The 27,797-nt window shown below is 40.4% G+C and overlaps 2 protein-coding genes across 2 annotated transcripts in view; one reads left to right on the top strand and one right to left on the bottom strand.

Annotated features, from left to right (window-relative positions):
- The window catches only part of LOC139413136 (nck-associated protein 1-like), a 63,554-nt gene extending 62,299 nt beyond the window's left edge, over positions 1-1,255 (bottom strand). Inside the window, exon 1 of the mRNA XM_071160223.1 lies at positions 859-1,255. Within this exon, the coding sequence (XP_071016324.1) occupies positions 859-966 (108 nt within the window). The 5' untranslated portion in view covers positions 967-1,255. The remainder of the gene's footprint in view (positions 1-858) is intronic.
- Positions 1,256-1,412: 157 nt separating this feature from the next.
- LOC139413137 (dual specificity protein phosphatase 19-like) lies at positions 1,413-7,668 on the top strand. The gene is made up of 4 exons (XM_071160224.1): positions 1,413-1,637; positions 6,769-6,815; positions 6,904-7,056; positions 7,269-7,668. The coding sequence occupies exons 1-4, from the start codon at positions 1,421-1,423 to the stop codon at positions 7,449-7,451; spliced, it is 600 nt and encodes a 199-aa protein (XP_071016325.1). The 5' UTR covers positions 1,413-1,420; the 3' UTR covers positions 7,452-7,668.
- Positions 7,669-27,797: the final 20,129 nt, after the last annotated feature.

Here is a 27,797-nt window from a genome sequence, read left to right as displayed (position 1 = left end):
TGTAATGTTGCATGCTGGCCAACAATCCAGGAGAGCCACTGGGTGTACAGGCTTTTGCTCAAGCCCTGCGCTAACACAACACACACAAAAAGTCAGCTGCTCAACAAGACCTTGATAAAGATTAGATCAAAATCATGCACACCCAGTAGCGCTCCAAATGGAGGGTTTTATACCGTAGTCTATCATTGCAGTATTTTACTTTGCTGCACACCCAGTATTGTGATTTGATACTGTGATTTCAATGTGATTCGATGTTCTAAATATATTGCTCACCATGTCTCTGCTGCAGATGGACAAGAGCGAGCCATGAGAAACTCGTTTTGATCAATCATGGAAATAAGTGCTCTAAACATATTGCGATAGTCAAAACGATATCGACTAAAATACACACCCCATCATCATCACTACTAGCATGCTACCTAAATTGCTGTCATCAACACGTTCACTTATCATCACACTCAACAACAAACTATCAATTGAAGGGTTTGGGGGCTGACCATAGTTAGCTAGCTAATGTTGTGTGGATTATTGGAATCAGACCTATTATCTATAATGATAGTAGACCGTACATTATGCCGTTTCTGGCTATGCACCCACCCGAGCTTTCTGCCTAACTAGCTAACTACTACAAGAGGAGGGCGATTAGCTAGCAGTCTGTCTACCATTACAAGCAGGCTAGCTAGCATTAAGGCCTTCACACTGATTCCTGACCATTCCCGATGCTTTGCACCAGTCATGTAACGTTATATTAATAGAACCAAACACAGGTTTCTATTTAATTACATAAGAATGGATGCATATATATATATACACATTTGTGAACTTAAGAAGAATGTAACACAGACATATCTTAGTTACCTTTTTGATGTTATAGATCCGGGTGAGCATCCCGATTCCCCTGTCGTTAAGGATGGTAAATTTCTCTGCCAGCTTTTGCTGGCTCGGCTGCAATGCCCCCCGTGACATTTTACTTGTTCAAGGTGTTCCTCAAACCAAAATGTGTCCTGTATCTTCGCAGTACAGTGTTGGTATAGAATAAATACTTGCTGTAATAAAAATCGTGTTATAGTGTTACAATTCGTCCATTTAAGGAAAGCATCAAGGCTAACAAACCCACCCCACGGTCTCCCTGTTTTTCCTTTCTCGCTACCTAGGTGTTGCCCAGGCTCAGAACGAGGCTGCTCCCTGCAACACGACTCTGTTCACGTGACACAATTCCGTTCATATTTCCCATTTGTATCATTGTGACAGGGGGTAGCCGGATAGCTAGCGTTCGGAAATACGTTAGTTTGCAATAAAACGCGAGCACTTCATTGGATTACAATACACTGTTGCGAAAACGTTTTTTTCTGGTATGTGCTGCTAGCTAGATTAGCGGCTCTCAGTATTTGTGCTTGCAAAGACCCATTTGACAGATGCAATGCATTCACTTGCACAGGAAATTCAAGGATTTTCGAAAACAAAACTGAAAAAGCAAAGCACTGTTGTGACAACTGTGCTCGGGCAACGGCACATAGAAACAATGGACGACTCCAACGTGCACGAAATTGAGGACCCAGGGATGTCATGCTGTGGATTTGTTCAAGATACCAGTTTGGATCTTCATGTTGGCATTATCAAGCCATTTCTACTGCTCTGTAAGGCATCATCATTAGTTGTTTCCATTAAATTGTCCAGTGACATTTTGTTGTTGTCGACATTTATAAAGTTTGCATATAAAATGGATGCGACAATTATTCTATCGAGCGTTTCATTTTAACTGTCTCGTGCAGACAACGTAATGTGGTCATCCACAAAAGGGGGTCGCACCAACATATTAATTTAGACCATGTTTAAAGGGAAGCTAAATTTAGATTAGAGGAAGGATTTAAATTATTCTAGGTTTACAATTTGGTGCAACAAGATTAATTGCTGATTTTTAACCCAGTTTAAGAGTTAATCCACGTTGGTGCAACCCACCCCAAGTGTTGAATAACAGTGCCATATTCAAATAATCATCATGTGCCAATGTATCGCCATGGTCCGTGCCATGGTGAAATTTGCACTACTTTAGATCTTAAATAATTGGATGGTGAAACTTGCCAGCCAACCAGAAAAGCAAGTCTTGAAAGTGTCTTGTGGGTGTAAAGAAACAATTTTATAGTTGAAAAATGTGCTTTTAAAAGCAGTAGTCATTTAGAATAATCCTATTAAATGTAAAGTCCTCTGTTTAGGGGACCTGCGCGGTACTGGTACCGGTTCCAACCGACATTTCCGCTTATAAATTGATCTGTGTACACAATAGATCGAAATGGCTTGCATTGAGCAAGTTCCCACAGACAGGGTATATTTTCTGAGCCTGTGTGATGTAGGACGTGAAATTGGAAACCGGTTGAAGTTGTGATGGCCCTCCTACCATTTAATTTGCTCTTCCGACTGTCCATCAAATCCTGACTGAGCTATATGTATTCGTCTTTGATATATTGGCGATCGCACATTTGTTTATGCATCCTGCAAACGATTTTTGATTTTCTTTTTTTAAATGTAACTAAATCAAACCACTTCTGTAGAAAAAAAATATATATATACATGCATACATACATACATACACACACAGTTGAAGTCTGAAGTTTACATACTCCTTAGCCAAATACATTTAAACCCTATCCCTATCAGAACCCAAAATATTAGCTTGTTTTTTACTCCACTATTTGTAAACAATGTAATTGTAAAGAAACACTGTAGGCCTATAGCCTCAACATGGTTAAAACTATAATTTTGATATCATGAATTGTCAAAGCTATGTCTATGAATTTGAGAGTGGTTACATACTGTATCTCGTAGCACAAAACGTATACGATCTCCTAAACCTGTGTTAAACTACAGACCTTATTTTAGGCATTTCCTCATTAAAAAAACATTAATTTCCCCATAAGCTATGTTGGCTCTATTTTCTTTTCATATTGTCGTTTTCATCACAGTTCTAGCAACTATGGTGGATGTGTAACCAGGCAGGCCCAATACAGGCCTACAGTTCAGCTTGGCTTGGTTTGGCTGTAGGGCTATAGTGTGAATGAGGCAAAGTGAGTTGTTGGCCCAGCCAGTCTTTGTCTTTCTGAACCATAGCGACAGGGCTGTATCGGAGCCCAGTGTCTGTCATGTGATGCTTATATTCTATTCACACTCCTGTCTGCGAAGTGTAGGCAATAATCCAATTTACTGAGTCAGGCAAACTGTCTTAATCGCATAATCATGCACCAGTTTTGCTAGGATACTACAGTTGAAGTCGGAAGTTTGCATACCTTAGCCAAATAGATTTAAACTCAGTTTTTCACAATTCCTGACATTTAATCCTAGTAAAAATGCCCTGTCTTAGGTCAGTTAGGATCACCACTTTATTTTAAGAATGTGAAATGTCAGAATAATAGTAGAGATAATGATTTACTAAAGCTTTTGTTTCTGTCATCACATTCCCAGTGGGTCAGAAGTTTACATACACTCAATTAGTATTTGGTAGTATTGCCTTTGAATTGTTTAACTTGGGTCAAATGTTTAGGGTACTCTTCCACAAGCTTCCCACAATAAGTTGCGTGAATTTTGGCCCATTCCTCCTGACAGAGCTGGTGTAACTGAGTCAGGTTTGTAGGCCTCCTTGCTCGCACATGCTTTTTCAGTTCTGCCCACATTTTTGTATAGGATTGAGGTCAGAGCTTTGTGATGGCCACTCCAATACCTTGACTTTGTTGTCTTTAAGCCATTTTGCCACAACTTTGGAATTATGCTTGGGGTCATTGTCCATTTGGAAGACCCATTTGCGACCAAGCTTTAACTTCCTGACTGATGTCTTGAGATGTTGCTTCGATATAACCGCATAATTTACTTCCTCATGAAGCCATCTATTTTGTGACGTGCACCAGTCCCTCCTGCAGCAAAGCACCCCACAACATGATGCTGCCACACCGGTGCTTCATGGTTGGGATGGTGTTCTTTGGCTTGCAAGCCTTCGACTCATCTCTTGGAGAAAGAACGCAAGAAATTTGTGGTTGAAAAACGAGTTTTAATGACTCCAACCCAAGTCTATGTAAACTTCCGACTTCAACTGTATATAGACAAATATACAAACTACCGTTCAAAAGTTTGCGGTCAGAAACAACTTTTTTCTGAAACTCATCAGTCTATTCTTGTTCTGAAAATTGAAGGCTATTCCATGCGTGAAATTGCCAAGAAACTGAAGATCTGTTTCCTTCACAGAACAGCACAAACAGGCTCTAACCAGAATAGATTGAGGAGTGGGTGGCCCCGGTGCACAACTGAGCAACAGGACAAGTACGTCAGAGTGTCTAGTTTTAAAAACAGACGCCTCACAAGTCCTCAACTAGCAGCTTCATTAAATCGTACCTGCAAAATTGATGAGTTATTTTTTTCTGGCCGTTTTGAGCCTGTAATCCAACCCACAAATGCTGATGCTCCAGATACTCAACTAGTCTAAAGAAGACCAGTTTTATTGCTTCCTTAATCAGAACAACAGTTTTAAGCTGTGTTAACATAATTGCAAAAGGGTTTTATTTTAAAATTATAAACTTGGATTAGCTAACAACGTGCCATTGGAACACATGGTTGCTGATAATGGGCCTCTGCACACCTATGTAGATATTACATAAAAAATCAGCCGTTTCCAGCTTCAATAGTCCTTTACAACATTAAGAATGTCTACGCTGTATTTCTGATCAATTTGATGTTATTTTAATGAAGACAATTCCTGTGTGGTTGATGCCCGGCGTCTGACACGCTGGGGGAATGGGGAAAAATTAAATCTGTCGGTCCTGTTTTTTGATAAAGAGCAAAAAACCCACGCATATGAAGCTTGGTTATGTAAAATATACTGTAAGAGCTTTCGTCCTCAAACCATTGCAATTGGAAGGTTTTGTAAAATATTTGGCCATGTTCCAAGGGTGTGCAGACGGACAGAGTATATTGAAGAACGGTGTGTAGAAGGACGATGTTGTTGCACTTGTGGTGGGGATCATGATCCCGATTTCCTGAAGTGCCCTGTAAGGGTAAAGGAGATTGAGGTGGAAAAGGTTTGAGCGGTCAATCGAATCTCCTATGCGGAGGCGATTTTAAAATAATTGAAAAAACAATTGATGCCAGTGAACATATGGTAGTGGAGTAAATGTTTGCTGTCAGTCAAAAGATACATTGTGTGTTTAAAGTGGATTTTGTGGAGTTCATTGCCAAAGTTATAAACTGTACGGCACAAGTCTCAAAGAAATCTAAGAAACTGGACATTATTGTGAATGCGGTCAGAAAAGTTTTTGGGACTCAAGGATTTTACATTTGAAGAGTTGCATGGGATACTGGCGCCGGAAGACCCGCCCTCCCAGGTTTCCCTTGAGCCTGTGTAGGGATCTGATATGCACTACCATTCAAAAGTTTGGGGTCCCTTAGAAATGTCCTTGTGCACTCACCCTGGTGCTAGAGGGGGTATGCAGCTGGAGGTTGAATGTTTGAAGGGGTACGGGACTATAAAAGTTTGGGAACCACTGCAGTAGCACTTTCAGAGATTGATTTATATCCATTAATATAAAATAATACATTTTAAACAAACACTTTCTGTTTGTCTTAGATGGACAAGATTAATATGAGAGGAAATAAAAAGTTCCGGAAGCCAAGTCAGAGCTCTAGACATTCACAGCGATGGGGGCATACATTTTGATCAAGACAGCCCTTTAGAAAATATGCACAAAAACCTGGGTCAATGGAAAACTGCCTAGTGTTTGTGTTTATTCTACACCCTCGTGTATATTAGTGGCTCTCAACCAGGGGTCCTAGGAAAAGCAAAGAGACCTAGCAAATAGAAAATAACTGCATTTAAGTCCAAAATATTTCACATTATGGAAGATAAGTGTTTTTAAATACTTTCAAATATTACAATGTTTTCAATTTCAGATTGAGTGTCGACAATAAATTAATATTGAGCAGACTGTTTACTCTTAAAAATGGGATCTCCGATGTAGGGGGTCCTCAGAATATCTGGAAGTGTTTTAAGGGGGACATGGAACAACTTTTAGAACTGCTGTGTATGTGACTGGGTTCAAACCCAGGTCTCCTGTGTGCCTCAAGACTGTAGGTTTGAGTTTATTTTATTTTTACAGGGACAGTGCACATTAATCAACGTTTCAGTAAAAGTGTCGGTTTTAGCCAGCCGGCTAATTTTCAACCGCAGTCCCTGGGCAGGTTATTAAAAACAATTACAATATAGACAATCATTGAGCAGTAGCAACATAGGACAAGCAAGACAGACAGAGCAACATAGAACAAAAAGCAGCAAGACAAAATTCAAAAAAGCAACAGTGTTTCCACACCTCACAAGCTACAGACAACATGGAAAGCGGCAATACACAGCTAGGAATTATGATCACAAATCTGATTGACCTTTAGCCATGTATTCATACATTTTGTGAAAGTGTGATAGTTGGTGCAGTTATGCGTGTCTGATGGCAGTGCATTCCAGACATGGGAAGCTATCACAGAGAAAGCGGTGCTTATCCTTGAGGGAACTATACAGTCAATACAGGTTGTATTTGCCCACTGAGCTAAAGCTTAGGCATAAGCTCAGGTCGATGACACAATTCTTCAAGTCTCAGTCAAGGTTACTCATCACACAAGCGTGATTCACTGAACCATTAACTTTAATCTAAATTGTTATTTTATGTACTGTCTAGTTGACACATAGTAGCCTGCCTTGTTACAACAGTGTAGGCATGATACTTTTTTTTTTTTTTGCAGCATCCCAAGACGCAGCCCAAGATATAGAAACTTTGAAGAAATGTAAGGTAAAAGCGTGCCTATTGTGGTGTACATTTCAATTAAACAATAAAAAAAATATATACATTTCGCTAACGGAACACTTCTTCCTTCCAGGTTTCACATATATTGAATGTTGCCTATGGTGTTAAAAATAACTTCCCAGATCTATTCAGTTATAAAACAGTGACCATTCTGGATATTCCGGAAACAGACATCACCTCATATATCCAAGAATGTTCACAGTTCATAGATCAAGCCAAAACTGAGGTAATATAAGAATGGTTATTATGTGGATGTATAAATTAATGAATCTTTGTGTTAACTGACCATGTAAGACAATAATTGGGATTTGCCGTAACAATAAAAACAAGGAAATAAGGAGTGGGTAGGGTATTTGCTATGAATAACTGATAACTGTGTAACACCTTATTGCCACATTTCTCAAGTCGTTAATTTAGATTTCTTTCCATTTTCTCCAGAGTGGGGTTGTCCTGGTTCATTGCAATGCTGGAGTCTCCCGTGCTGCCTCAGTATTAATTGGGTACCTCATGTACAGAGAAGGTTTGGGGTTTGATGAAGCATTTGCCGTTGTGAAGGAAGCAAGACCCTCTATCCGTCCCAATCCAGGATTTCATGAACAACTGAAGAATTACAAGCCATAGACAACTAACACAATGTAAATGCAAAGCAAGAAATATAAATGCAGTGTCTTATGTAGGCCGAACATCCTGAACATGCAAGACACTAATAATAAAATTCAAATCATTACAAACCATAGGCAAATATGTTTGTTATGAAGCCAATGGAACAGAGGGGTATACTACAAAGCAGGATCAAGTTAGCCAGCTAACTTACCTAAATATTCTTTCATAACTTTACATTTTTTTAGAAAGATAAGCTTGAAATAGGAATGATCTAGTTGACTCAACAACCCCAAAACATTTAAGTTTAGCATTGTTTATCAAAGATAGCTGGCTAACTCATTGATCCTGCTTTGTAGTATACCCCTCTGATGGACAACATTGAAACAATTATTCAGTGTATTGATAAGCATTCTCCTTCGATATAGTGTAAAACTTCCTGTGGTTTTAGTTTTTGCCCTGATATTTTGAATTATAGTCGACCAGCAGAACATTAATGGCGGAGGTACGCTAAACCAATGTGAACTTTAATGCCTTTTCCTAACCCTTACCCTCACTCTCATTCCTAAACGTAACTTTAATTAATTTCGACCCACTAAGGCTAATCTTTTCTGCTATTCTTTATTGATCTCCGGAGGGGAAATTGGATTCATCACTAGCATAAGATTTTATACAGGGACAATAGACACATTGTCAGACTGACTGTCCGCTATGTCTGACATCAAAATGAATGGGAAGTTTTGGCATTGATGATGACAATTTACGTTTACTGGCCTGATTCAAACACAAATGTTGAAAAATGTATTCTCTCCTAATATAGAATACTGGTTGCATTCTATATGCTGTCAACTGTCAGTATACAGGAGTATTTATTTTTTCAACGAGGCCATGAATTTTATTGTATTTCTTTACTTAACTAGGCAAGTCAGTTAAGAACAAATTCTTATTTACAATGACGACCTACCCTGGCCAAACCAGGACGACGCTGGGCAAATTGTGCACCGCCCTATGGGACTCCCAATCACGGCCCGTTGTGATACTGAGATGGGAGTCCCATAGGGCGGGAGTCCCCCTATGAAGAAAGCAACCTTTCATAGTTAACTGTATCGGAGTGCTGCCTTGCATCTAAATTGTCAATACAGCTACAGCCTACGTTTTCCCTGAGTTCTTGTTTTTTTTAATTCAACCTTTATTTTAAGACATTGAGACCTAGGTCACTTTTTCAAACATGCCCTGTATAATACGCAACAATTTTAAAAAATGTCATTGCGTAACAGTTAATGAGGAAATCACTCAATTGTAATTCATTAGGCCCCAATCGATGTATTTCTAATGACTGGGAATACAGAGATGCATCTGTTGGTCAAAGATACCTTTAAAAAAAAAAATGGGCCTCAGGATCTTGTCACTGTATTTTTGTGCATTCAAATTGCCATCGATAAAAATGCAATTGTGTTCGTTGTCCATAGTTTATGCCTGACCATACCATGGGCACTCTGTTCACAACGCTGACATCAGCAAAGCCCTCTCCCACACGACGCCATACACATGGTCTGCGGTTGTGAGGTCGGTTGGCTGTACAGTACTGCCAAATTCTCTAAAATGACATTGGAGGCAGCTTATGATAGTGAAATTAACATTAAATTCTCTGGCAACAGCTCTGGTGGACATTCCTGCATTCAGCATGCCAATTGCACACTCCCTCCAAAGCGCCTGTGGCATTGTGTTGTGGGACAAAACTGCACGTTTTAGAGTGGCCTTTTGTCTCCAGCACATGGTGCACATGTGTAATGATCGTGCTGTTTAATCAGCCACACCTGTCAGGTGTATGGATTAACTTGGCAGGGGAGAAATGCTCACTAACAGGGATGTAAACACATTGATGCACAAAATGTGTGCTTATGGAACATTTCAGCGCTCGTTTTTTCAGCTCATGAAACATGGGACCAACACTTTCCATGTTGGGTTTATTTGTGTTCAGTAGCTTAAACTGTTAGAGCTGTACCGTTTTGAAAACCAACCACTTTAGGCTGCCATTGACACCCATGTTGTTTTACGTCATTTCAAATAGTTATAATGCACAGTAATGTTTAGGATTAGGATTCAAACCTTTCAAACAGCCTACTCAATATTAGGAAGGTGTTCTGGATGTTTTGTACACTCAGTGTAGACACATTTTCACCTAACAGACTCGTAAGCAGAAACATGTAATACGTTACAGCTCGCTTCACAGCTTTTTCCCATCCAAATACAGGGAAACTCACTGTGGTCTATCCACTGCGTTGGACCCTCGCAGTCAAGTTTTGGTAAAAAAAAAAAAAAAGACACGCAATTTCTTAGCGTGGGAGTTGACACGTCATGAGTGCATGAAGAATAATTGCCCATCTCATTATAGCTATTTCTGGGGGGGGGGGGGGGGGGGGGGGGAAATTACATGGTGCTTGTGATTTTTAATTTATGAAATTAAGCTACCTTTGATTTAGGATTTAAATAGGAGTCTCAGATGTTTTTTTTCCCTGAACTGGGACTAGGCATTTTCTTTAAAGATACAGATTGCAACTATGGGCAACCCTACCAATTTCACATAGATCTGTCACTCTTTGAAAGCAAGTCTAAGTGGCATTTCTATGCTCCCCGTTCTTAAGTTTTGTTTTTGCTTCTTTAACTTTCAGTTTTGTACACCAGCGTCAAACAGCTGAAAATACTATATTTTTGGTGATAGAAAATATATTTCACAGCATTTTAGATGGTACAATGATTTTCTACATTACACATTGCTTGTTTTGTCACAAACTGACATTAGGCAAACTATATTAGAATTTCAGCAACCAGGAAATGGCAAAGTGATTTCTGCATATTGCATCTTTGAGGTACAGTCTCATGGTTTTAGACAAAATGTTCCACGTCAAATACAATGTAACATATTCCCACACACACACATATATAGCTTACCTAGATACGTTTACAAAATGCCTAAAACACCCGACTCTAATCAAATTTAAATTACATCTTGTCTTTACATTAAAACCTTTGTTATACAATCCACTTTGTTTTTTTAAAAAGAAATAGGGTCCTGACCTCCAAATCGAATTTGATTGGTCACATGCAGATGTTATTGCGGGTTTAGCGAAATGCTTGTGCTTCTAGCTCCGACAGTGCAGTGATATCTAACAAATTACACAACATATACCCAATACACACAAATCTAAGTAGGAAGGAATTAAGGCTATATACACATATGGACGAACGATGTCAGAGCAGAAGAGACTAAGATACAGTAGAATAGTGTAGAAAACAGTACACACACACAAGATGAGTAATGCAAGATATGTAAACATTAGTGACTAGTGTTCCATTCCTTAAAGTGGCCAGTGATTTCTAGTCTATGCCTATAGGCAGCAGCCTCTAATGTACTAGTGATGACTGTTTAACAGTCTGATGGCCTTGAGATTAAATGTTTTTCAGTTCTCTCGGTCCCAGCTTTGATACACCTGTACTGACCTCACCTTCTGGATGATAGCGGGGTGAACAGGCAGTGGCTCGGGTGGTTGATGTCCTTGATGATCTTTTGGGCCTTCCTGTGACATTGGGTGCTTTAGGTAGTGGCGGTTCTAGGTTGTATGGCTCCGTGGGCGAACCCTCCTCCCATAAAAAGCTCCATTCTGCACTAACTAATTTTTAGTCAGACATTTGGAACACAAATAATATTTACAACTATATAAATACAAAAATAAGACTCAAATATCAAAAAAGTAACAAAGACAAATGTTGATTTGGCACTCAAAGCATCAATACATTACACATCCCCCATCACTGTCAATCAAGAGTCAAGACTAAACCAATTCACCTTGGTTGTAACAGTTCCCTTCCGCTGAAGGAGAGGAGGACCAAAATGCAGCATGGTTAGTGTTCAACATGTTTAATAAGGTCAATAAACGTGAACACTACAAAATACAAAACAACAAATGTGAAAAAACCAAAACAGTCCTTTCTGGTGCATAGACACAAAGACAGAAGACACAATCACACACCAAAATACCCAAAGAACATGGCTGCCTAAATATGGTTCCCAATCAGAGACAACGATAAACACCTGCCTCTAATTGAGAACCAATCTAGGCAACCATAGACTTACAAAAACACCTAGACTAGAAACCACCCCATAAACATACAAAGACCAGACAAAACACATAAATCCCCCATGTCACACCTTGACCTAACCAAAATAATAAAGAAAACAAAGATAACTAAGGCCAGGGCGTGACATTAGTGGTTTGCAGACTGGTTTTATTTTATATTATATTTTGCACAAACCAGAAGAAAATGCAACAATATGTCTGTGAAACTATATACACTGCTCAAAAAAATAAAGGGAACACTTAAACAACACAATGTAACTCAAAGTCAATCACACTTCTGTGAAATCAAACTGTCCACTTAGGAAGCAACACTGATTGACAATAAATTGCACATGCTGTTGTGCAAATGGTATAGACAACAGGTGGAAAGTATAGGCAATTAGCAAGACACCCCCAATAAAGGAGTGGTTCTGCAGGTGGTGACCACAGACCACTTCTCAGTTCCTATGCTTCCTGGCTGATGTTTTGGTCAATATTGAATGCTGGCGGTGCTTTCACTCTAGTGGTAGCATGAGACGGAGTCTACAACCCACACAAGTGGCTCAGGTAGTGCAGCTCATCCAGGATGACACAACAATGCGAGCTGTGGCAAGAAGGTTTGCTGTGTCGGTCAGCGTAGTGTCCAGAGCATGGAGGCACTACCAGGAGACAGGCCAGTACATCAGGAGACGTGGAGGAGGCTGTAGGAGGGCAACAACACAGGCCAGTACATCAGGAGACGTGGAGGAGGCTGTAGGAGGGCAACAACCCAGCAGCAGGACCGCTACCTCAACCTTTGTGCAAGGAGGAGCACTGCCAGAGCCCTGCAAAATGACCTCCAGCAGGCCACAAATGTGCATGTGTCTGCTCAAACGGTCAGAAACAGACTCCATGAGGGTGGTATGAGGGCCCGACGTCCACAGGTGGGGGTTGTGCTTACAGCCCAACACCGTGCAGGACGTTTGGCATTTGCCAGAGAACACCAAGATTGGCAAATTCGCCACTGGCGCCCTGTGCTCTTCACAGGTGAAAGCAGGTTCCCACTGAGCACATGTGACAGACTTGACAGAGTCTGGAGACACCGTGGAGAACATTCTGCTGCCTGCAATATCCTCCAGCATGACCGGTTTGGCGGTGGGTCAGTCATGGTGTGGGGTGGCATTTCTTTGGGGGGCCGCACAGCCCTCCATGTGCTCGCCAGAGGTAGCCTGACTGCCATTAGGTACCGAGATGAAATCCTCAGACCCCTTGTGAGACCATATGCTGGTGCGGTTGGCCCTGGGTTCCTCCTAATGCAAGACAATGCTAGACCTCATGTGGCTGGAGTGTGTCAGCAGTTCCTGCAAGAGGAAGGCATTGATGCTATGGACTGGCCTGCCCATTCCTCAGACCTGAATCCAATTGAGCACATCTGGGACATCATGTCTCGCTCCATCCACCAACGCCACGTTGCACCACAGACTGTCCAGGAGTTAGCAGATGCTTTAGTCCAGGTCTGGGAGGAGATCCCTCAGGAGACCATCCGCCACCTCATCAGGAGCATGCCCAGGCATTGTAGGGAGGTAATACAGGCACGTGGAGGCCACACACACTACTGAGCCTCATTTTGACTTGTTTTAAGGACATTACATCATTACATCAAAGTTGGATCAGCCTGTAGTGTGGTTTGTTTTGTTGTCAGCACATTCAACTATGTAAAGAAAAAAGTATTTAATAAGAATATTTCATTCATTCAGCTCTAGGATGTGTTATTTTAGTATTCCATTTATTTTTTGAGCAGTGTATATTCACAGTATTATGAATGAATTGTGGTTTATTTGGTAGCATTTCATAGAGTGACTGATTTGACTAATTTCATTAGTACTGTACAAAGTTAGAGGTGCGCTATTTGATAGATTCTCCCGCTCCCCCTACCTCGGGCTTCCAGTTGGGAGACCTGAGGTCAACCTACCCCCGCCTCATACTTCTGAGTGGGGGACCTTCCCAGGCAGTGGCCTGCCTAGCACACAAACTAGAATCAGGGCGCCTACACCGACAAGGTTAATTGACCCACAGTCTCACACGATGACATGATATCATTGACGTGACATGCAAATGAGCGATAGAAAACCGATCGCGCAAATGTCACATCATTTTTTTGGGAGGTGCGGGCCCACCGTGACATTTAACCTTAAGTATACTTCCTAACTGGCTTGCAGATAATGGTGGTACACTATAGCCTGTCACAACTTAACTTGTGTCAAACAACCATTATTTATACAGATTTAAGTTATTGGATGCTATATCCTAGGTTGTGTTTTTTAGAGCACACAGCGGAAAACGTTTTAAAATACTTTGCAACGGAAAACAAAAATGAGTAGTCCCTCCATGTTCCAGTATGTTTTCTTGGTGCTTAATGTTTACAACCCTGGACTCTTGTGAAAGGTTAGTTGGGAGGACTCATGTTGTGGTCTATCCATGAGAGGATTTCACCTAGCTTGGGCCTATGCCTCATCTCTCCATAACAAGAAGAGAAACCCTGTGATCTTTCATGCATTCACGATACAGATTATTAAAGTGTCTATAAATAGACAATGACAGAGAGCACACATATGCACAGATTCTCCCGCCACACAAATACAGTATGCATGCATACACAAGAACTATTCAAACTCTGTATTCAACATTTCTTTTGAAACCTAAGCTTACTTTTAATAATTTTTGTATATACAAAAAAATCCCAGATTCAAAAACATCTTGATGTTAATGTACCATGATCGCCCTGTTAAAATAGATACAGATTTGGAGGTGAATGGATCAAGGTTAGTTTGGATTGTCAAATAAACTGATAGGATTGTTATTCTGCCCTGTTCAATGTATAAGGTGCACTCATCCACTTCAGAGTATGCTCACTCATATACATGCATAGTCATGTCTGCATCCCAATTGGCACCCTATTCCCTATAGTTCACTACTTTTGACCAGAGCCTTACGGGTGCCAATTAGGACACAGGCATGCACACTCCTGATTGTGCCAATTGAGATGCAGACCAATCTCTTTTCTTATACCTTCTATATCTCATGCCACTGCATGGGAACTTGAATGGTTTTCCTCACAGAGGAAAAGGAAATTACTGTCTTGCCGATGTATCTGAATGGTAGGCTATAATATTGTATGACTAATATGCACTGGCTGACAATTGCTACTGCTCTCCCTAGTTGATATAAGCAGTTTTGGCTTCCTATGTACACATGTGAAATAATCTAGCATGCACTGTATGGCAAACAAGAAGGAAAAGTAACTGTACCCTTTTGAGGGAGGAAACACAACTGCAATTTTACCTTTATGGCGCCGGAGTAGAAGGCAGACGTTTTACATGCCCCCAGCCGATTGTGTTTTTTTGTTTGTTTATTTGCATTGTTTGTAACTTATTTTTTTACTTATTTTGTACATAATGTTGCTGCTATCATGACCGGAAATAACTTCTAGACATTAGGACTGCGGTTACTCACCACAGACTAGCAGAATACTTCTTTCTTTTCACCACTCTGACGAGCCCGACGCGAAGGATATACTGCTTCCTCGGGAACAGGACCTGATCCTCGTGATCTGCGTGAAGAGGAGGCAGAGGGGCCGAAGAGCAGGCAGCATTCTGAAAATTCATAGGCTATCGAATAAACCCCCACTTTCCTCCATTCTGCTAGTAAACATGCAACCATTGGAGAATAAAATCGACAAGTTACGCAGAAGATTAAACTTCCAAAGGGACATTAAAAACGGTAACATCTTATGCTTCACAGAGTTGTAGCTGAATGACGACAATATCAATATATAGCTGGCTAGTTATACGATGTACCGGCAGGATAGAACAGTGGCGTCTGGTAAGACAAGGGGCAGCGGACTATGTATTTTTTGTAAATAACAGTTGGTGCACGACATCTAAGGAAGTCTCAAGCTATTGCTCGCCTGAGGTAGAGCATCTCATGATAAGCTGTAGACCACACTACCTACCGAAAGAGTTTTCATCTGTATTTTTCGTAGTTGTTTGCATACCACCACTGTCAGAAGCACTAAGACAGCATTGAATGATCTGTACTCTGTCATAAGCAAACAAGAAACGCTCACCGAGAGGCGGCGCTCCAAGTAGCCGGGGACTTTAATGCAGGGAAACTTAAATCCATTTTACCAAATTTCTATCTGCATGTTAAATGTGCAACCAGAAGAAAAAGAACTCTGGACCACCAATATTTCACACACAGAGATACATACAAAGCTCTTCCTCTCCCTCCATTTATCAAATCTGACCATAATTCTATCCTCCTGATTCCTGCTTACAAGCAAAAATTAAATCAGGAAGCACCAGTGACTAGATCAACAAAAAACTGGTCAGATGAAGCAGATGCTAAGCTACAGGACTGTTTTGCTAGCACAGACTGGAAAATGTTCTGTGATTCCTCCGATGGCATTGAGGAGTACACCACATCAGTCATTGGCTTCATCAATAAGTGCATCGATGACGTCGTCTCCACTGTGACTGTACGTACATACCCAACCAGAAGCCATGGATTACAAGCAGCATCCGCACTGAGCTAAAGGCTAGAGCTGCGGCTTTCAAGGAGTGGGACTCTAACCCGGAAGCTTAGAAGAAATTCTGCTATGCCGTCAGACGAACCATCAAACAGGGAAAGCATCAACACAGGACTAAGATCGTATCGACCTACACCAGCTCTGAAGCTCGTTGCATGTAGCAGGGCTTGCAAACCATTACAGACAACAAAGGGAAGCCCCGCCGAGAGCTGCCCAGTGACACAAGCCTACCAGACAAGCTAAACTACTTCTATGCTCGAGGCAAATAATACTGAAACATGCATGAGAGCACCAGCTGTTCCAGAAGACTGTGTGATCACGCTCACCGCAGCCAATGTGAGTAAGCCCTTTAAACAGGTCAACATTCATAAGGCCGCAGGGCCAGACTGATTACCAGGACGTGTCTTCACTGACATTTTCAACCTCTCCCTGTCACAGTCTGTAATACCAACATGTTTTAAGCAGACCACCATAGTGCCTGTGCCCAAGAACATTAAGGTAACCTACCTAAATTACTAATGACTCAAAGCAGTCACATCTGTAGCCATGAAGTGCTTTGAAAGGCTGGTCATGGTCACAACATGGTCACAGCACCATCATCCCAGAAACCCTAGACCCACACAAATTTACCACCCCAACAGATCCACAGATGATGAAATCCTTATTGCACTTTGACTACAGCTCAGCGTTCAACACCATAGTGCCCACACAGCTCATCACTAAGCTAAGGACCCTGGGACTAAACACCTCCCTCTGCAGCTGGATCCTGGACTTCCTGACGGGCCGCCCCCCAGGTGGTAGGGGTAGGTAACAACACATCCACCAAACTGATCCTCATCACAGGGGCCCCTCAAGGTTGTATGCTCAGTCCCCTGCTGCACTCCCTGTTCACTCATGACTGCACGGCCAGGCACGACTCCAACACCATCGTTAAGTTTGCCGATGACGCAACAGTGGTAGGCCTGATCATTGACAACAACGAGACAGCCTATGGGAGGGTCAGAGACCTGGCCGTGTGGTGCTAGGACAACAACCTCTCCCTCAACTTGATCAAGACAAAGGAGATGATTGTGGAGTACAGGAAAAGGAGGACCGGACACGCCCCCGTTCTCGGGCTGCAGTGGAGCAGGTTGAGAGCTTCAAGTTCCTTGGTGTCCACATCAACAAACTAGCATGGTCCAAGCACACCAAGACGTTTGTGAAGAGGGCATGACAAAACCTGTTTCCCCTCAAGAGACCGAAAAGATTTGGCATAGGTCCTTAGATCCTCAAAAGGTTCTACATCTGCCTCATAAGACTCCTGAACATCTAGTCAAATGGCTACCCAGACTATTTGCATTGCCCATCCCCGTCTTTACACCACTGCTACTCTTGTCATCTATGTCATCTATATATAGTCACTTTAATAACTCTACTTACATGTACATAATACCTCAACTAATCGGTGCCCCCGCACATTGACTCTGCATCAGTACCCCCCTGTTTGTAATCTCGCTATTGTTATTTTACTGCTGCTCTTTAATTACTATTTACTTTACCCGCACATTGACTCTGTATCGGTACCCCCCTGTTTGTAATCTCGCTATTGTTATTTTACTGCTGCTCTTTAATTACTATTTACTTTTATCTCTTATTCTTAATCCATCGTTTTTTGGAACTGCATTGTTGATTAGGGGCTCGTAAGTAAGCATTTCAGCATATGTGACTAATAACATTTGATTTGGTTTGCCCTATCTGATTTACTATAGGCTTTACAGTGAAGACGGCACCCCACATAAAAATACTTTTCCACCAGCACAGGTTTCATAAATTCACAAATAGCGATTAAATTTTCACTTTTTGAAAATCTTCCTCTGATTTGTCATCCAAAGGGTCCCAGCTACAGCATGTAGTGTCGTTTTGTTAGGTAAAATCCTTCTTTATATCCCAAAAAGTCAGTATAGTTGGCGCCATCATTTTGAGTAATCCACTCGTTCAACATGCAGAGAAAGGAATCCAAAAAGCTTGTTAAAACAAGTCAAAATATATTTCTATTTAATCCTTCAGATACCCTAAAATGTAATTAAACTATAATATTTCATACGGAAAGAAGTATGTTCAATAGGAAAACAATATTAGCAGGTAAGCGTCCTCTTCATCGCGCGCACATAGACTGATTTCCAACTCTGAATCCCAGTACTAAAACTCATTAATCTTCCTCGTTTGGGAAGAAACAAGCCTGAAATCTTGTTAAAATACTACTGACATCCAGTGGAAGCCATAGGAATTGCATACTGGGAGCTGGATTGAATTTTTTCCCTATACGTTCTAATGGAAGAGCATATGCTCTCAATTTTGTTTTATTCTGGTTGATTTTTCTTTGGATTTTCTCCTACCATATCTATTGTGTTATAGTCCCCTATAACTTTTTTTTTCCAATGGTACCAATGATATGCATATCCTGGCTTCAGGGCCTGAGCAACAGGCAGTTGACTGACCTTCATGTCTTAAAGTAATGATGGACTTTCATTTCTCTTTGCTTATTTGAGCTGTTCTTGCCATAATATGGACTTGGTCTTTTACCAAATAGGGCTATCTTCTGTATATCCCCCTACCTTGTCACAACCCAACTGATTGGCTCAAAAACAGAGATATAGGGGAGGTAATGACAGAGGTGACTTGAGTCCAGGTGAGTCCAATAATCGCTGATGCGCGTGACGGAGAAAGGCAGGTGTGCTTACTGATGGTGATAGGAGTGCGTAATGATAGGGAGCCTGAAGCCTGGCGCTTTCCACACGCCAGGGAGGGAGAGCGGGAGCAGGCGTAAAAGAACACCTACTCATTCTATTCCCTGCTGCAGCAGTAATTGTTGGTTTGTACGCATGTGCTGACGCTGTTCTTGTCTTGGTCTTTGTTCATTTCCTGATTAAATGTTGACTCCCCGTACCTGCTTTTCATCTCCGGCGTCGGTCCTTACATGTTCTAAAACTTTTGACCGGTAGTGTAGCTCAAAAACAAATAACAAATGGAAGTTAATTTAGTTTTAAAGACTGATTAACACAACACCATTTGTTTTAGTATTTATATTGCAGTAAATTAGACTAAATTACTCACTCAAAATGTACATACATGGAGTGTACAAATCATTAAGAACATACCCCTCCTTTGCACTCAGAACAGCCTCAATTCATTGGGACATAGATTCTACAAGGTGTCGAAAGCATTCCACAGGGATGCTGGCCCATTTTTGACTCCAATGCTTCCCACAGTTGTGTCAAGTTGGGTTGATGTCCTTTGGGTGGTGGACCATTCTTGATACTGAAGGGGTTAAACCAAGGCCTCATCCCTTTTAAAGGGTTAATAAGTTGTGTTATGATAAAATGTGTGTGTATTAACACCTGTTTTGAGTGTTTTGCCCTTCAGACAGTATCAGAAGAAGGAATCCGCCTACGTTCATACATACTCCTCCTGTCTGGGCCCCACCTGGCTATCTGAGGTTCTGAGAATACGACTGGTTTTCTGAGAACACAAGGCTGCCATAGGCCTAATGAAAACAGCGACCTGTCAGAAGATGCTTGGACTCGTTCACCTTGTTATGACCCTATACTTGTGATGAAAGGTCAAGTTTCAGTCAAACCCACTTCGGAGCTTTTAATTGCTGCCAAGATGGCTGGAGGTTAGATTTATTAAAATGTTGTTGCCAGGGAAAATCACACAAGGAGGAATGGGAGAGGCTATATGAGTTACAGGATGTTTTAGACATTTTGCAGAACCTGGGTAGAGCTATCATATACTGTACCAACTTCTGCCTACAATTGTATTACTGAAGTATCATTTTAATACTTAAACAAAGAGTCTGTGTTTCCATTACTAATGTACAGTTGAAGTCGGAAGTTTGCATACACTTAGGTTGGAGTCATTAAAACTCGTTTTTCAACCACTCCACAAATTTCTTGTTAACAACGCAGCTGTCATACCGCTCAGGAAGGAGACGTGTTCTGTCTCCTAGAGATGAATGTACTTTGGTGCGAAAAGTGCAAATCAATCCCAGAACAACATCAAAGGACCTTGTGAAGATGCTGGAGGAAACAGGTACAAAAGTATCTATGGTATGGTATATGTAAACTTCCGACTTCAACTGTAACTATCAAACACACACTTGAAGTCAGAAGTTTACATGCACCTTAGCCAAATACATTTAAACTCAGTTTTTCACAATTCCTGACATTTTAATCCTCTTAAAAAATCCCTTTCTTAGGTCAGTTAGGATCACCACTTATTTTAAGAATGTGAAAGGTCAGAATAGTAGAGAATTATTTATTTCAGCTTTTGTTTCTTTTATCACATTCCCAGTGGGTCAGAATTTTACATACACTCAATTAGTATTTGGTAGCATTGCCTTTTATATTATTTAACTTGGGTCAAACATTTTGGAGGGTGAATTTTTGCCCATTCCTCCTGACAGAGCTGTTGAAACTGAGTCAGGTTTGTAAGGCCTGAGTAAATGCTGTAATTCAACACGTTATTGTGCGTATAGTACCAGAGTGAGAGGCAAGGAGGATTTGATTCCTATGAAAAGTTCTACAAATAGGACTACTTCACTGTTAGTCACCCTATTCTTTTTGGTTGAAGCTTGTTTGAACAGTGTAAAACAATCAGAATGGAGAAATCCCCAATTAAACCACTTAGAAATATGTGGTATGTTGCCATCTTAGGGTCATGCACTACTCAGAAAATTAAGAAAATGTCATCAAATATAAAACAAAATATTGTGATGTGACATTTTGACCATATCACCCAGCCCTAGTAGTGTAACAATGAGTTATTCCAATACATTTTAACAGTACTATCAGAATAATTACACTGTTACGTAAAGTGTTATCAAGTATCATGATTTTTATTAAATACATTATATTATGCCTTTCTGCCCCAGAAATCAAATTGCTTCAGCCTGGATTAAACATTATAAAAGGCAATGCTACCAATTAGGTTAAATTAGATTGTCTTTGACGTCAGTTATAGCATTATTAATTCATAAAATTAAACATGAAACAGTGTATTGATTTTGCTGCGCTATTTGAGTTAGCGACACATTGAGTTTTTGAATGCGTATGACTGGCTGTGGGAGTTACTGTAATTACTGTCTCGTCACAGATGGCTTCTCGACACTGAGGATGAGCTCAGTGATATCCAGGCTGACTCTGTTCCTCTTGAGGTCCATGATTGGCTGGCCTCCACCTTCACCAGGAAGATGGCCGTGTCACGACAGCGGCGGCAGGAGGAGAAGCCGCGGTTTCGCAGTATCGTCCACGCCGTCCAGGCTGGCATCTTTATGGAGAGGTACAGGATTTTCTTATTCAAAAAAGGAGAGTGGAATTCCAGATAACAATTTATTTTAACGATCTTTAATAAACTATTTATAAGGCATTTCAAACAGTTTTGCACACTATTTATCAATCATTACTCACACATTTTGAAATGTTAGTAATCTAGTTACTCACACATTTACATAACATTTTCAGTAATGCTTTAAACAAAGTTAATCTTATGAAGGCTTCGTAAGAACGTCATAAAGGCTTCATTAGCACTACATAAATGTGTCACAAATCATCTGTAACCATATGTCATGCTCTATAAAAGGTTCATAAATGTGGCAGAACTGTGTGACATAACCACCAATGTCATAGGATACAAGGCATTTATGTATGTTTTATAATAATAATACATTTTATTTTAAGAGCTTATTACGACAGCCAACGTCACTTTACATATGGTTCACATTAAAATCACCAGGATAAAAATTGAGAAAAAAAATCACACGTTAAAATAAGTAAGTATATAAAAGTACACTAAACGTAATGACATACTAGCCATGGAGTACACTATATGATGACAGACTTAACAAGAAAGTCAACAAGACAGAAGATAAAAGCTAACACAGAGAATATTAATGTGTGTATGGATTGTGAGGTTCTGACATGGAGAGAGAGGGAGTTCCAGAGTTGGGGAGCTGCACTTCTAAAAGCCCGGTCTCCCATGCCTGGTGCGAGGGATTGTGAGGAGGCCAGTGTCAGGGGAGCACAGTCAATAGGTAGGAGTGTAGGGGTGCAGGAGGTCAGTAAAGTTCAATATGTTGCCACCAGTCCATTGAGTGCTTTGTAGCTGAGCATGAGCAACTTTAATGTGATCTTGTATTGAACTGGGAGCCAGTTTTGTTTGATGAGGGTGGAGATGATGTAGTCCCAAGGTCTGGTGTGTGTGAGGACTTGTGCAGCGGAATTTTGGATATGTTGAAGTCCAGGCGTGATAATACAAAGGTATGAATGAGGGTTTCAGCAGGGGGTCAGAGAGAGAGGGTCTGAGTCATGAGATATTTTTGAGGTGGAAGAAGGCTGACAGTGATTTTCTGGATGTGGGATTCGAATGACACCAAGGTTCCTGACTGTGGAGTTGGAGTGGATGGTGCAACCGTTGATTGTAATGTTGACCCAGTTTCTTTTTGAGGGAGTTGGGGCCTATGAACATGATTCCTGTTGTGTTGTCATTTAGTTTTAAAACATTATTGTTCATCCAAGTTTTCACTTCACTAAGACAGTGAACAACAGCAGGGGGTGGCAGAGTGTAGTTGGGTTTTGTGTGGATGTAGATTATAAATGACTGAAAGTTTTCACTTCACTAAGACAGTGAACAACAGAAGGGGGTGGCAGAGTGTAGTTGGGTTTTGTGTGGATGTAGATTATAAATCATGCTCATTGAGAGACTGCCAAGAGTGTGCAAAGAAAGTTTTCAAATATAAAATATATTTGGATTTTTAAATTTTGGTTACTACATAAGTAAAGAAAAACCGCATACTTGTGATATAGAGTCTAAATGGACATGTTATGATTACAACATGTTACTGAAACTGTGGCTGATCACTTCAATATTGAAGGAGATCCCAAAAGACTGTTGACTCATCCCAAACCATCTCAAAGGTTGTGGAGGCCAGGTCATCTAAGCACTCCATCACTCTCCCTTGGTAAAATAACACAGATGGTCCTGTTGAAAAACAAAAGGGCATAAGCCCAAACCAGATGGGTTGGCTGCAGAATGCTGTTGTAGCCATGCTGGTTAGGGATAGGGGGCAGTATTTTCACGTCCGGATGAAAAGCGTGCCCAAATGTAAACTGCCTGTTACTCAGGCACAGAAGCTAGGATATGCATATAATTGGTAGATTTGGATTGAAAACACTCTAAAGTTTCGAAAACTGTTAAAATAATGCTGTAAGTATAACATAACTGATTTGGCAGGCGAAACCCCAAGGACAAACCATTCAGGGAAAATAAAATTGAGGTCATAGTATTTCCCAACAGTTTTCTATGGGAAGCCCTATTTAATAGGAACCTGTTTGCAGTTCCTATGGCTTCCACTAGATGTCTTTAGAAATTGTTGAATATTTTTCTTTTGCGTAATGAGGAAGTAGGGCTGTTCTTAGTGTCACTCCATGTGTACTCTACTGTTTGGTGCGTGTGAACTGGAACGCGCTTCGTGTTGTTTTTATCCGGTATTGGAAACAGTTTATCCCATCTTAAATTTTATCGATTATTTACGTTTTAGGATACCTGAGGTTGGATTATGAAAGTTGTTTGAAATGTTTGGACCAAGTTTACAGGTAACTTATTAGATACTTTGTAGTCATGTTGGGCGAGTTGGAACCAATGTATTTCTGAATCAAACGAGCCAAATAAATTGACATATAAAGAAGGAATTTATCGAACAAAATGACTATTCATTGTGTCACTGAGACATTTAGGATTGCAAAAAGAAGATCTTCAAAGGTAAGGCATTTATTATATAGTTATTTCTGACTTTTGTGTTGCCACCTGCCTGGTTGAAAATTATTTTCATGTGTTTGTATGCGGGGCGCTGTCCTCGGATAATAGCATGGTCTGCTTTCGCAGTAAAGCCTTTTTGAAATCTGACACTGCGGCTGGATTAACAATCAGTTAAGATTTATTTTGATGTATTACACTTATTTTCGTGAATCTTGAATATTGATATTTCTGTAGTTTGAATGGATGTTGTCAAATGAATCCCGCTAAAGGGATCACTAACAGGTTTTAAGTGTGCCTTGAATTCCAAATAAATCACAGGGACTGTCACAAGCAAAGCACCCCCACACCATGACACCTCCTCCTCCATTCTTTACGGTGGGAAATGCTGAGATCATCCGTTCACTCACTGTGTCTCACAAAGACATGGCGGTTGGAACCAAAAACCTCCAATTTGGACTCCAGACCAAAGGACACATTTCCACCGGTCTAATGTCTATTGCTTGTGTTCTTTGGCACAAGCAAGTCTCTTCTTCTTATTGGTGTCCTTTATTAGTGGTTTCTATGCAGCAATCGACCATGAATGCCTGATTAACGCAGTCTCCTCTGAACAGTTGATGTTGATTTGTGTCTGTTACTTGAACTCTATGAAGCATTTATTTGGTCTGCAAATTCTGAGACTGGTAACTGTAATGAACTTTTCCAATGCAGCAGTGTTAACTCTGGGTCTTCCATTCCTGTGGCGGTCCTCATGAGAGCCAGTTTCATCATAGCGCTTGATGGGTTTTGCGACTGCACTTTAAGAAATGTTAAAAGTTCTTGAAATGTTCCATATTGACTGAACTTCATGTCTTAAAGTAATGATGGACTGTCGTTGCTCTTTGCTTATTTGAGCTTTTCTTGCCATAATATGGACTTGGTCTTTTACCAAATAGGGCTGTCTTCTGTACACTGCCCCTACCTTGTCACAAAACAACTGATTGGCTCCAACTCATTAAGAAGGAAATAAATACACAAATTATCTTTTAACAAGGCACACCTGTTAATTTAAATGCATTCCATGAAGCTGGCTGAGAGAATGCCAAGAGTATACAAAGCTGTCATCAAGGCAAAGGGTGGCTATTTGAAGAATCTCTAATATAAAATATATTTTTATTTGTTTAAATTTTTTGGAGTTACTGCATGATTCCATAAGTGTTATTTCATAGTTTTTATGTCTTGTCAAAATGAAGAAAATCCCTTGAATGAGTAGGTGTTCTAAAACTTTTGACCGGTAGTGTATGCTGGAGTCTTTCATCAAGGTAAGTTTTGCCTGGTGTAATGTGACTACCATGACTGCACTTTAGAGCACACGTCATCCTGCAGCACAGCATTTTGGGGAAGGTTGGGGTCAGGTCCAATATTGGCAGTGATCCCAAGAAGGAAAGAGGTTGGGCCATCCTAGAAATGTTTTAGAGTATGACACGACAAGGTGATAGATGCTTTGTTAAGCCTAAATGTATTATGATTTATAAAGCCCTTATTAAACAGTGCTTATATCACCCTTTAAAAAACACAAGTTTGTCATATTTGGCACAGTGGGTTATGTCACATTTAACATTTGTGTGTATGTCAAGTAGTTATACCACATTTATGACCACTTTATAAAACATGACATACGGTTATAGATTATTTGTGACACATTTATGTAGATTTTATGAGAGCATGATTTACAGCAGTCAAATGGCACCATATGCTAATCAATCATGCCAAGAATAAGTGAAAGAAATAAGGAGTAAATCACAGCTATTTTACAAGACCATGAGCATCTTTTACTTTTTTTTTTATATACGAATATAAATGTACACTACCATTCAAAAGTTTGGGATCACTTAGAAATGTCCTTGTTTTTGAAAGAAAAGCACATATTTTGTCCATAAAAATAACATCAAATTGATCAGAAACACAGTGTAGACATGGTTAATGTTGTAAATTACTATTGTAGCTGGAAACGGCTGTTTTTTTCTAAAATATCTAAATAGGCGTACAGAGGCAATTATCAGCAACCATCACTCCTGTATTCCAATGGCACGTTGTGTTAGCCAGAATCAAGTTTATCATTTTAAAAGGCTAATTGATCATTAGATAACCATTTTGCAATTATGCTAGCACAGCGGAAAACTGTGCTAACAAATACGTAACAAAAACACAGGGTTTAATCCCAAACAAAAGAGTACCTTGACACACGTGCACAATGATTACCACACGGGACGAGACCCGTAATCATCTGCGCAATCCACAAGGGCACGAAAGACCACAACACACAGCACAAGTCCTCACCACGCACCAATGTACATTGGAACAATAATCAACCCCCCAATAGAAACCAAAGGGCACACTTATAGAAGTACTAATCAGTGGGAATAGGGGACAGGTGTGCGTAATGAAAGCTCGGGAGGGATCCATGACACATACAGTGGTTTAGCAGATGTTATTGCGAGTGTAGCAAAATGATTGTGTTTCTAGCAACGACAGTGCAGTAATATATAACAATTTCACAACATATACCCAATACACACAAATCTAAGTAAAGGAATGGAATTAAGAATATATAGAATTGAAGTTGGAAGTTTACATACACTTAGGTTGGAGTCATTAAAGCTCGCTTTTCAACCACTCCACAAATTTCTTGTTAACAAACTATAGTTTTGGCAAGTTGGTTAGGATATCTACTTTCTGCATGACACAAGTAATTTTTCCAACAATTGTTTACAGACAGATTATTTCATTCACTGTATCACAATTACAGTGGGTCCGAGGTTTACAAGTTGACTGTGCCTTTAAACAGCTTGGAAAATTACAGAAAATTATGTCATGGCTTTAGAAGCTTCTAATTGGCTAACTGACATAATTTGAGTCAATTGGAGGTGTACCTGTGGATGTATTTCAAGGCCTACCTTCAAAGTCAGTGCCTCTTTGCTTGACATCATGGGAAAATCAAAAGAAATCAGCCAAGACCTCAGAAAAAAATGTAGACCTCCACAAATTTGGATCATCCTTGGGTGCAATTTCCAAACCCCTTGAAGGTACCACGTTCATCTGTACAAACAATAGTACAGAAGTATAAACACCTAGAGATGAATATGCTTTGGTGCAAAAAGTGCAAATCTATCCCAAAACAACAGCAAAGGATCTTGCGAAGATGCTGGAGGAAACAGGTACGAAGTATATCCACAGTAAAACAAGTCCTATATCGACATAACCTGAAAGGCTGCTCAGCAAGGAAGAAGCCACTGCTCCAAAACTGCCATAAAAAAAGCCAGACTACGGTTTGCAACTGCACATGGGGACAAAGATCATAGTTTTTGGAGAAATGTCCTCTGGTTTGATGAAACAAAAATAGAACTGTTTGGCCATAATGACCACGGTTATGTTTGGAGGAAAAGGGGGATGCTTGCAAGCCAAAGAACACCATCCCAACCATGAAGTTATGTGGATATATTGAAGCAACATCTCAAGACATCAGTCTTAGTCGCAAATGGGTCTTCTAAATGTACAATGACCCCAAGCATACTTCCAAAGTTGTGTCAAAATGGCTTTAGGACAACAATGTCAAGGTATTGGAGTGGCCATCACAAAGCCCCGACCTCAATCCTATAGAAAATGTGTGGGCAGAACTGAAAAAGTGTGTGTGATCAAGTAGGTCTACAAACCTGACTCAGTTACACCAGCTCTGTCAGGAGGAATGGGCAAAAATTCAACCAACTTATTGTGGGAAGCTTGTGGAAGGCTACCTGAAACGTTTGACCCAAGTTAAACAATTTAAAGGCAATGCCACCAAATACTAATTGAGTGTATGTAAACTTCTGACCCACTGGGAACGTGATGAAAGAAATAAAAGCTGAAACATTC

This window comes from Oncorhynchus clarkii, chromosome 7 (genome assembly GCF_045791955.1).
Source record: "Oncorhynchus clarkii lewisi isolate Uvic-CL-2024 chromosome 7, UVic_Ocla_1.0, whole genome shotgun sequence".
Classification (NCBI taxonomy): Eukaryota; Metazoa; Chordata; class Actinopteri; order Salmoniformes; family Salmonidae; genus Oncorhynchus; species Oncorhynchus clarkii.
Note: the sequence above shows the minus strand (reverse complement) of the source record. Positions and strands in the feature narration are given on the sequence as shown.